This window comes from Entelurus aequoreus, linkage group LG22, assembly GCF_033978785.1.
Source record: "Entelurus aequoreus isolate RoL-2023_Sb linkage group LG22, RoL_Eaeq_v1.1, whole genome shotgun sequence".
Lineage (NCBI taxonomy): Eukaryota > Metazoa > Chordata > Actinopteri > Syngnathiformes > Syngnathidae > Entelurus > Entelurus aequoreus.
This window is the reverse complement of record NC_084752.1, coordinates 27,188,471-27,200,657: the sequence shown is the minus strand read 5'-3', so window position 1 is coordinate 27,200,657 and position 12,187 is coordinate 27,188,471. Positions and strand designations below refer to the sequence as shown.

Genomic DNA, 12,187 nt, shown 5'->3' with positions numbered 1-12,187 from the left:
ATAAGATGTCCTACTTGTTCCTTTAGGGTATTATTGTGAAGAAATATACTCAAACTAATCCAAAGACCTTTGAGGCCAGAATGCAGCTTATATTGAAAATGTGTGTAAATGCCACACAGGATGCGGTCTCTCTCAACTGTAGAATACTGGGTGTTGGTATGAACATAAACACACTCAGCAATTCCTAAAACAAAAATAACTTTTTGTTATGGGAAAATAAACTCTACCTCTCTTCCACATATTTACAAAATAGGAGTGTCTACGGGCGGGCGTGTAAACCCACAGGATGGTGTGGTACTGGACTCGACAAAGCTAATACAGGAGTGGACCTCTGTTGACTTAAGAACACCCATCTCTGACGCCTTGCACCTGCCCGTTTGGGTCGACAATGACGGCAACTGTGCGGCATTGGCCGAGAGGAAATTTGGTCATGGTAAAGGAGTGGAGAACTTTGTTACCGTCATTACAGGAACTGGTGAGTTGGCAGATCTGTCATACTCGTTCTGTCATTTGTGTCGTCTTAGATTAAATAGAAAACACAAATAAACGTTGTAATGAATTAATTATGGTTATTGCAGTATGTAGATTTATCCTACTGAATGTCACCTTTTGACTGCGTGAAGGGATTGGAGGAGGGATCATCCAACACAACGAACTGGTCCATGGCAGCACTTTCTGTGGCGCTGAGCTGGGTCACATAATGGTTTCCTTAGACGGTCCAGAGTGCTCGTGTGGAAGCCGAGGATGCATCGAGGCTTACGCTTCTGGCATGGCCCTGCAGAGAGAGGCCAAAAGACTGATAGATGGTCAGTGAAGGTCCAGTTATGTAATAGTTGAGAATGTGGTTAAGCTAACTGTTAACCTTACATGTGGAAGATTTTCAATCCAATCCACTTTATTTATATAGCACATTTACACAACAAGAATGTTTCCAAAGTGCTGCACAGCCATGTTAAAAACAATATTAAAAACAATATTATGCTACACCAATGACTGAATAAAAACAAAGAATAAATGAATAGAAAACCAATACAAAAACAATATAAAAAATAAATATGATTAAAAACGATTTTAAAGGGTAAAACCAATTAAAACAGTAAAATAGACATCAAAATTTATCAAAGAAAACACAGAGGACAGAAGACCACACAACTCACGTAGTGTTAAAAGCCAAAGAATAAAAGTGGGTCTTAAGACGAGACTTAAAATACTCCACTGTGGGAGCAGTTTGAACATGGAGGGGCAGAGTGTTCCAGAGCTTAGGGCCGACCACAGAGAAGGCCCTGTCTCCCCTGGTTTTAAGTCTCGTCCTGGGCACCACGAGCTGGAGCTGGCTCTCGGACCTCAGAGCGCACGCAGGAGTGTAAATTTGGATGAGGTCCGAGATATACTGAGGTGCCAGTCCATGTAAAGCTTTAAAAACAAACAGCAAGGTTTTAAAATCAATTCTAAAATGAACAGGGAGCCAGTGCAAACTCCGAAGAATTGGGGTTATATGCTCGCGTTTCCTGGCCCCGGTTAAAAGTCGTGCTGCCGCGTTCTGGACTAACTGCAACCGGGAGAGAGCTTTTTGGCTAATGCCAGCATAAAGTGCATTGCAGTAGTCCAGGCGACTTGAAATAAAAGCATGCACGACTTGTTCAAAAAGGTTAAAAGATAAAAATGGTTTTACCTTTACTAAAAGACGAAGATGATAAAAACACGATTTTAAAACGCCATTGACTTGTTTGTCAAATTTAAAATCGCTGTCTATAGTGACGCCAAGGCTGGTGACTTTGGGACGCACATAATTTTGCAATGGTCCCAAGTCAGTGAGGTTTGGACCAAAAACTGAAATTTCCGTTTTTCCCTCATTCATTATTAAAAAATTCTGGGCTAACCAAGCCTTGACATCGCATAGACAGTTGAGAAGGGGTGTCAGAACTTTAACTTTATAACTGCATTTGTTATTGATTACGTGGAAGATTATAACTTTATAACTGCATTTGCTATTGTTTAATCTAGCAGTTGGCAGGAACACTCAAGGAAGTCCAAATGCCCCCAAGCAGTATTTTACTGACTTTTTTCACCTGCAAAAGACCCATCTAGATTTCTTCTGCTACACCGTGGTGCCTCGTTTTTTCCTAATCTCTTTCTAAAGGTCAGACGAAAACAAAAAATCCAATAAGAAATATATCAAATCCAATTATAAAGTTCCAGGCACCCAAAAATATTAACGCCATTCACATTTTATAGATAATAATATTAGTTGTAAATAGGGTTGCGCGATATACAATATGAATAATATAAATTTGGCGATAAAGCTTTTATCATTGTATTGTGATAATGCATGTTTAGGACGCATTCTGTGTCCCGCAAATTTGACAGCGACAAGCGAACGAACGCCTCCTCAAGTCAATGTAGCATTCTTGTTAGCAGCTAACATACCTACACTGTGCAAAGCCACTTCTAAGTCAGCAATCCTTGCCTCCAAGGTGGCAAATAAACGTAAGTTTCTTACAAATATCATTATCACTGCAGGACGAGGAATAGCTGACCCTGCTACACTACACACCACAGGATAATATGCTAACCCCTTGCTAGAGCTCTTGGATGTAAACAAAAGTGGGCGGAGTGATACAATTATCGACAGTAACGATTAGAAGTGGCAAAAATGGTCGATTTTCCGATGCATCACGATTAGAACGAGAACGATTCTGAATCGATGGGCAAATAATCACTTATTGATTATTTACGTACCTTGAAATACTGACGGTTCTAAAATGCCGCATTAATGTTAATGTTTTCTTAACGTTAGTTATAGGTTTGGTTCTAACTAACCACGGGGGAGCTATTAGCTAACATTCTTTTAATGTTACATGTTCGTTAATTTAGTGCGAACACATAGAGTAGGGACAAGCTATGCTAGCCGTGACGCTATGCTAGCTTGAGTGCGAAGTAACGAAACAAGAAATAAATAAGTGCTTTGTACTCTTCAACAGAAGGCTAATAGGAACTGTGTTACAGCAGGGAGTAACCAGATGAGAAGAGTAAATTAGCAAGTAGATTAATAAATCAGGAGAGAATAATATCGACACTGTGCCAGTGCGACAACACGTCTGTCAGCCATATAAATGAGTTAATAGATGACACACGTCTTTGAAATTAGGGTAACTGGTTTTAGAAGGCAAAATAAATAAATCAATGAAGTTTGGACGTTTATTTTGTAATTTAGCCGGCACGTATCTAGTCTTCCACATCTATGCTGTTTGCACCAACGTCTAAAACCGGAAATGACGCAATATCACATATCTCAGTAGCCAAAAGAGGACACTTTTACACATACTATTATATTAATAAGTGATTATAATACATTTACAATACAGTATATAATTATAATAATATACAATATAGTGTCAATATACAAAAAAATAATAATTTACAATATAATAAAGCTGTATAAATAATTAATTTATAATCGAACCGTAGCCCCAGAATCTTAATCAAATCGTGAGGTGCCCAAATATTCCCACTTCTAGAAACGATACCAAGTATAGTATCAGTATAGGTCGATACTACAGCGGTTAGATGAATTATTGTTATTCGCAAAAAATATTTTTACGTTTTTGTTATTGTTTACAAACTCAGGAAATAAGTCCCCGGATTTAGGAAGACTAATAGGGAAAGAACCAAAGGATTCAGGAAATCGGTGCAAATAGTAGGAAATAATTTAAATATTTAATCGATATTGATATTTGATCATGTGTTTTTTTTGTCTGATTATAAATGTGATCAAAAATGTAATCATTAAATGATATTGTACATTTTAAGTATCAGCATTGGTATGACCAATACTGCCGCGTTGACTACTTATCCAAATTCAGAAGAATAAGTGCTAGGTACATTTTATTAGAAGTGCAGATGTTACAGCAGAAAGTAACCAGCCATTAGCAGCAAATTTACAAGTACAAGAATAGTTTTGACAAAAAAATATACAACCGGAAATTACGCAATGTTACTGAATATGTCGGCAGCCAAATTAGAAGCATTTGTAACCTGTTTTGAAAAGGTTGTATTATCATTTATATACCAAATAATACATTGTGATACTGTATATATCGTTATCACAGGAGGCTGTGATTTTAGATTTTAGGACATATTGCTCATTCCAAGTTGTACATGCAGAAATCAATGTGAAGTACATTAAAACTTTGATTTAAATGGATGAATGAACATTTAACATCACTTTTACCTTTATTAAATACTCTTGTTTGCAAAGGTGGCAATATGTGGCGTTGTTGGATAGAAGAGACACTTTGAAGCCACTTTCGTATTTTGCTATGAGTACTTTCTTGAATTCAATAATGTTTCCCACCTTTTTTATCAAAGTCCTTTCACTCGCAACTTTCTTTGGCTGCATGGTGGTTTATTTTGCAGTTGCACTTTTTTAAACAAAAGCAGTGTGTGGGATTATTCGTGCACGTGATTCCGCATAATTACACATGGGCAAACAGACTACTTTGTTACATTAATGTTTTGACAGGCCAAATTTTTGTGGAAATTTTGGTTGAAAAGAGGGCATACGAAAAGCAAGGTACCACAATAAAATGTATGGAAGAAAGAAGGCTAACCCAATCTGATGACAGCCAACAAATACAGTATAATGAAAGAAAACTTACTGAAATGCTGATGTGTGTTTCAGATGAAAAGCTAAAAGTGGAGGGATTGGATATGAAGCTCTCGGAACCCATCACCGCTGCTCACCTCATCAGTGCAGCCAGACTGGGGAACGCCAAAGCTGAAGCTGCTCTCAACAAGGGTCAGAACTTAAAACAAGCACATAAACACAGCAAAGTTTATTAAAACCCAAATATCTCCAATCCTTCAAATTCTCTGTAATTACAAAAGAACAAGTATATTGTATTTTTAAAGTATTTGTGATGTTTATTGATTAATTTTTCTAGGGTAAAAATACCCCAACTACTGAATGTGGATCACATTCACATGTAGTGTAATGTCTGAATATGAAAATCATTCAGGGCTTAGGTCTTCATCCAACTAAATCAGGGGTCGGCAACCCAAATCGTTGAAAGAGCCATATTGGACCAAAAATACAAAGAAAAAATCTGTCTTGAGCCGCAAAAAATTAAAAGCCTTATATAAGTCTTATAAATAAGGCAACACATGATGTAAGTGTCTATGTTAGCCTACTATCAAAGCCTGACGCAAATCTTTGTTGACAGAAATGTTGTATTTAAATTTTTATTCTACACATTTTTGCAAAATTGGAAATCATTAGTAAAACTTCTCACAGAATGAGATAACTTCTGGAAATGACTGGCTCAGAATGGCCAAAGGTATAGATGTGGTTTTTCAAGTTAAAGGAAACGGCAGGCTGTCTTCTTCTAATGGATTTATTACAATCTTTGCAAGCTGGGTAACGTTTGCTGTGGTCTGGAACAACATGGCACACAAACAACTATGAGAAATGCAGCCAATATATTACATACTGATGTGTCATGAGACATGCAAATATAAATTAAATACACAGAGGACATAAGTAAAGGAAATTAAATTAACTCAAATATACTTAATGTATGTACATACATTTAGCCTAAATAACATGTATCGATTAGCTTGCAGTCATGGATTGACCAAATATGCCTGATAAGCACTCCTGGAAATCAATAAAATGAACAAAGTTCACCTTTGTGCATTCACGCACAGCATAAAAAGTTTGGTGGACAAAATGAGACAACGAAGAAGTGGCATAAAACACGTCTTTATGTGGCAGCATCGGAGAAAGACTTAGACTTAGACTTAGAAAATCTTTATTGTCCCCGAGGGGCAATTTGGTTTGCAGCAGTAGTCATTAAAAACAAGGTTCAACAGTAAAAACAAAGTACAACAGTAAAAACAAAATACAACAGTGAAAACAAGGTACAAGAGTAAAAACAAGGTACAACAGTAAAACAAGGTACAAATACATAAAATACATACAACATACAAACCATCATGAAGGCATTGAGCTAAAAACTAAAAGCATTTGTAATACAATAAAAACTAATCAACACATGTCGCTTCCCACTAAAGTGACTGCATAGCAGCTAAGCTTGTTTAAGAAGCTCATTTATAAAATCAACAGCTGAGGGAACAAAGGATCTTATGTATCTGTTGTTTTTGGCCTTTCTATTACTAGGGGCATACCTGCATCCTGAGGGCAAGAGTCTAAACTCTGGGAAGAGAGGGTGCTGAGGGTTGACCAGAATGACCTTTGCCTTCTGGATGACTCAGGCCTGATAGATCTGGTTCAGGGGGTTCAAGGTAGTGCCTATGGTCTTTTGGCACACCTTGATTATACCACCTAGTCTGTTTTTATTGGCCACACTGAGGTTACCAAACCAGGAAGTGATAGAATAAGTTAAAATAGACTTGATACAAGATGAATAGAACATCCTCAGCAGTGTCCTATCAACCTGAAAGCCCCTCAGTCTCCTCAAGAAAAACAGCCTCTGATTGGCCTTTTTGCAAATACGGTCAGTGTTGGCATCAAAGGTCAATTTATTGTCTAAAATTGTGCCTAGATACTTGTATTCACGGACTATCTCAACAGCAGAGCCATTAATGAGAATGGGTGCTTTGGTAGGGGGATCACGGCGAAAGTCAATGTACATCTCCTTCGTTTTATCGCCATTAAGCATCAGGTACGAATCATCGCACCATTTGATGAAGTTCTCCAAAACAGGACTGTGGTCTGACTCTTTGTCCTGCAGGAGGCTGACTATGACCGAGTCATCGGCAAACTTAGTGATGTACCTTGACTGAAGTGTGCTCTGACAGTCATTTGTATACAGTACAAACAGCAGGGGGCACAGGACCCGTCCCTGGGGTGATCCTGTGGAGCATAAGCGAGCGTCAGACAGTGTGCTATTAACACGGGTCCTCTGTGATCTTGCGGTGAGAAAGTCCACTAGCCAGCATATACAGGACTGTCTCAGAAAATTAGAATATTGTGATAAAGTTCTTTATTTTCTGTAATGCAATTAAAAAAACTAAAATGTCATACATTCTGGATTCATTACACATCAACTGAAATATTGCAAGCCTTTTATTATTTTAATATGGCTGATTATGGCATACAGCTTAAGAAAACTCAAAAATCTCATCTCAAAAAATTATAATATTTCCTCAGACCAAGTAAAAAAAAAGATTTATAACAGCAAAACAAAATCAAACATTTGAAAATGTCAATTAATGCACTCAGTACTTGGTTGGGAATCCTTTTGCACGGATTACTGCATTAATGCGGCATGGCCTGGAGGCAATCAGCCTGTGGCATTGCTGAGGTGTTATGGATGCCCAGCATGCTTCAATAGCGGCCTTTAGCTCATTTGCATTATTGGGTCTGGTGTCTTTCAGCTTCTTCTTCACAATACCCCACAAATTCTCTATGGGGTTCAGGTCAGGGGAGTTAGCAGGCCAATCGAGGACAGCAATGCCATGGTCAGTACACCAGTTACTGGTGGTTTTGGCACTGTGGGCAGGTGCCAGATCATGCTGGAAAATGAAATCATCATCTCCATAGAGCTTTTTAACAGATGGAAGCATGTAGTGCTCTAAAATCTCTTGGTACACAGCTGCATTGACTCTGGACTTGATGAAACACAGTGGACCAACACCAGCAGCTGACATGGCTCCCCAAACCATTGCTGACTGTGGGAACTTCACACTGGATTTCAAGCAACTTGTATTTTGCTCCTCTCCAGCCTTCCTCCAGACTCTAGCGCCTTGACTTCCAAATGAAATACAAAACTTGCTTTCGTCTGAAAACAGGACTCTGGACCACTCTGCAACTGTCCAGTGCTTCTTTTCCATAGCCCAAGTCAGACGCTTCTAGAGATTTTAGAGCACTACATGCTTCCATCTGTTGAAAAGCTCTATGGAGATGATGATTTCATTTTTGATTTTGTTTTGCTGTTATAAATCTTTTTTTTATTACTTGGTCTGAGGAAATATTCTAATTTTTTGAGATAGGATTTTTGAGTTTTCTTAAGCTGTATGCCATAATCAGCAATATTAAAATAATAAAAGGCTTGCAATATTTCAGTTGCTCTGTAATGAATCCAGAATGTATGACATTTTTGTTTTTTTAATTGCATTACAGAAAATAAAGAACTTCATCACAATATTCTAATTTTCTGACACAGTCCTGTAGTACCAAAGTCAATATTGGACATATTCAGCAGTCTACAAGCCAGACTGTGTGGCTGCATGCAGTCAAACGCAGATGAAAAATTCACAAAGCATAAGCGTGCATGTGTTTTATTTCCATCTAGATGCCCAACAATAAGGTGTAGTAATGTTACTATGGCATCATCCACACCTTTCCTGGGCTGATAAGCAAACTGTAGTGGGTCAATTGCATCCTGGGTCATGACCATTAAACTCTGCTTCTCTATTTTCTCTAAGCTTTTCATTACCAGGGAGGTCAATGCCACAGGGCGGTAGTCATTCAGCTCCCTTGGTGATGGGACCTTTGCAACAGGTACTACAAGGGACTCCTTCCATAATTTGGGGACACAGTTCTGTGATAAAGACAGTTGGAAGATGTGAGAGAAAATGCCACATAAAAACAGACTACATTCTTTAAGTAGTTTCAGAATCAGAATCAGAATAGTTTTATTGCCATTGTTTGAGAACAGGTTCACAAACTAGGAAATTTTTTTGGTGCAATCGTGCAACATAAAACACATATAACACATATTTGGTAATAAAAAGAGCTGTAACTGAGCTATCAGATCTTGTTATAGACTTAGAAGGAATTCAAGGAGCTACTGTTAGGAGTTATTGTTCATTTGCCTGATGGCCGAGGGGAAAAAAATGTTCAGGTGGCGGGAGGTGTGGGTCTGGATGGACCGTAGTCTCCTGCCTGAGGGGAGAGGGGAGAATAGTTTGTGTCCAGGGTGAGAAGAGTCAGCTGTGATCCGACCCACACGCCTCCTGGTCCTGGAGGAGAACAAGTCCTGGAGGGATGGCAGCCTGCAGCCAATCACCTTCTCAGCAGCATGTATGATGCGCTGCGGTCTATGCTTATCCTGGACTGTGGCGCCGGGGAACCACACGGTGATGGTGATGGCATTACCACTAATGCTGTCAGGCCCCTGGCTTTTCCTCACATTTGTCTGTTCAAATGTTCTCCAGACATCCATTTCATTAATCTGAATCTGACTGCTCACAGGGGCACCTCTGAATTCAAGATAGTTCATTACTGAAATCATGAGAATCAAATCTCAAATAGAACTGATTTAACTTATCTGCTAGTACAGAATCAGGCTTGTGGGGGTTAGACAGACCTTTTTTGGAGTCTTACATTCCGACCATGGACTTAATTCCCCTCCAAGCAGAGCGTGAACTACCATTTTTTAGTTCTTCCTCTACCTTATCTTTATACTGTAGCTTGGCCATTTTAATCTCTTTTTTGACCAGCTTGTGAGCTTCTCCTTGTTTTCCAATATCACCCTGATAAAAAGCCAACTTTTTCAAGTTTAAGGAATTTTTAAGGGATTTGCTAACCCATGGCTTATTATTTGGGTATACTCTAATTATCTTCCTAGGGATAGTCATTTCCTCACAAAATGTAATATAACTTGTCACAGTGTCACTCAGTTCGTTCAGGTCCTTACAAAAGTCTTTAAAAACATCCCAATTGGTGCTGTCATAGCAACCATTTAGTTCACGAATGTTGTACATGTTAACAAACTACAATGAGTTCAAGGATCGCTGAAAAAGTAGGACAAAACGGTGCTTGCCAAATACTCTCATCAGTGAAGCATGTATACCATAAACAGTGGGATTTCTAACAATTAGGAAGGTTTGTGTCATGTCTGTTCTCCTACAGAAAATATATTATTTTGGTTCATCTTTTTCTATTCTGACACATCTCTGAAAGATGTCCAGGGAGCCACTAAGGCGGCGCTACAGAATCGTATGCGGCTCCCGAACTAAATGTATTGTTGCTGGAAAAGTAGCTGGTTATAAACAACTTGCATAAAGAGCAAACTGACAATCAAAAATAGTATTTTAATGTGAGAGCAAAAACCCACTGAAAAATTCAGTACCCTTTTTTAGGTGCAATACAGCTCCACTTCCTTATTGCTGCATTAATCATGTCTCATTTCTGCTTACTTCTCTTTGCAGCTTCCACAGCACTGGGCGTTGGCATTATCAACATCCTGCACACAATCAACCCCTCACTGGTCATCCTATCTGGTGTCTTGGCCTCGTTTTACCAAGACCCTGTGAAGCGCTTTATCTCCAGCAGAGCCCTCTTACCTGCCCAGAACACCACAGTGGTCGCATCAGACTTGGAAGAACCTGCTTTGCTTGGAGCAGCTAGTATGGTATTAGACTATGCTACAAGACGGATTTATTAGAGGATAAATATAGTCCTTGCCCTTGCATCAAAAACGAAAATCCTACGAAGAACCTTATTGTCGCACCTGTTCACTCTCCATCTGGATATGGAAACATTTTCGAAGCTAAATTGAGAAATCTGCTTGTTTTCTTTTTGTTGTAGTTGTGTTCACATTAATATAATTCCTCGGTATCCTCAGCCAAAAGTCCAGATTCCAGCAGAGATACTCTTTTATTGTGTCAAGGGGGTCCCTTGTGCAGTCCATGTTATTATGTTCTTATTTCAGAGAAAATGCAAGTCGTTTTTGGCTTAAGTCAGACAACAAATTGCTGTCCTTCATGTTATTAGAGCAGATCACTTTTGACCAAAATATTTTGAAAGACTGCTCTTTATTTTTTCCATAGTTTATTGTTTAACCTTTCTACAGGTTTTGTTTATCCCTTACTGTGATAAGGGCGATTGACACTATATTATGTTATATTTACATATATTTTCTTATCAATCATTGTGCACGATTTAGGGTAAAATATATTGATGTTCAAGTTGGTAGTCTCAAAGACTTTTAGCGATAATGACCTTAACATTGAAATAATATAATTATTAAATCATAGACTGAACACTGTTGTGACTGAAACCAGTTTTACTACTTCTGCAGCTATATTGAAGGTATGTTTGCAGCCCTACACATTGTACTTATCATACATAAAATGTGCTTCCACTGATTTTTGTTTCATTGGTTTATGAATGACTGCGACACATCCACATTTGAAACATATTTCTACCTCCAAGGCAGCAACTTAATATTTCCTCATTGACACAGAGATAGAATATGATATTAAGGAAGGAAAGTAAACCGCTCATTGACTATACCACCTGTGCCATGTCCTATTTTATATGATGTTAAAAATTTAATTTGAGTTAAATAAAACTTAAAATGTTTGAGATATGTTGTGTGGCATTCTTGACTGTTAACGTACATATAATAATTGTGTTAGGTCAGGGGTGTCAAACGTACGGCATGTGGGCCGGATCAGGCCGGCATGCTGAGTTTGCCAAGTATAAAAATAACCTGTTGGTTTTTTTTTTTTAACCAAAGAAACTGTTGTTCTAAATATGTCCACTGGATGTCACAATAGCAATTCTGTTAGGCAAGCAAACGATTAATACCGGGGCCAAGCAGGAGGTACACATGAAACCTAAAACCGGCCGTTTTATGTCTTCTGCTTCGAACACATCGTTATTCGGCACCCTTACTCCCCCAAAATGTCTGTCAAACACGAGAAAAGTGAACTTAACCCTTTTGAATAGTTTTTACCTCTGTTTCTTACGGTTTGTTGAATTAGCACTGGATTGATACGTGGACATGCCAAAAAATAGGTATTCGATACCTAAAATAGTTTAATCCTGGCTTTGTAGATACACTGAGACTAAGTCTAAGATCATTGTGTTTTTGAAGCTGCACCAATTTCCTCAGAATTTTCAACAAACTTGAAGTGTTTTGTCCAGAGGATTATTTGTGATTTGTACGTTTTCATAATGTGCTTGTTCTATTTTTGGCCAAAGAAAACAACCTGGAGTCGTCTTTATTTTTCAGTTATCATGCCATGATTTTACCATTCCGGTCCACTTGGCAATAGATTTTCCTCCATGTGGCCCCTGAGCTAAAATGAGTTTGACACTCCTCTGTAGAGAACTGTTACCACTAGGTAAGCCGATAATGGCTTTTTGCCGATATCCGATATTCCGATATTGTCCAAACCCTTAATTACCGATACCGATATCAACCGATACTGA

At 38.5% G+C, this 12,187-nt stretch overlaps 1 protein-coding gene across 2 annotated transcripts in view; it reads left to right on the top strand.

Moving 5' to 3' along the window:
* The window catches only part of gne (glucosamine (UDP-N-acetyl)-2-epimerase/N-acetylmannosamine kinase), a 43,775-nt gene extending 32,660 nt beyond the window's left edge, over positions 1-11,115 (top strand). For both annotated transcript variants that reach the window (XM_062032588.1, XM_062032587.1), the window contains exons 10-14: positions 27-156; positions 254-475; positions 624-806; positions 4,682-4,798; positions 10,177-11,115. In XM_062032588.1, the coding sequence (XP_061888572.1) occupies positions 27-156; positions 254-475; positions 624-806; positions 4,682-4,798; positions 10,177-10,412 (888 nt within the window). In that variant the 3' untranslated portion in view covers positions 10,413-11,115. The remainder of the gene's footprint in view (positions 1-26; positions 157-253; positions 476-623; positions 807-4,681; positions 4,799-10,176) is intronic.
* The last annotated feature ends 1,072 nt before the right edge of the window (positions 11,116-12,187 follow it).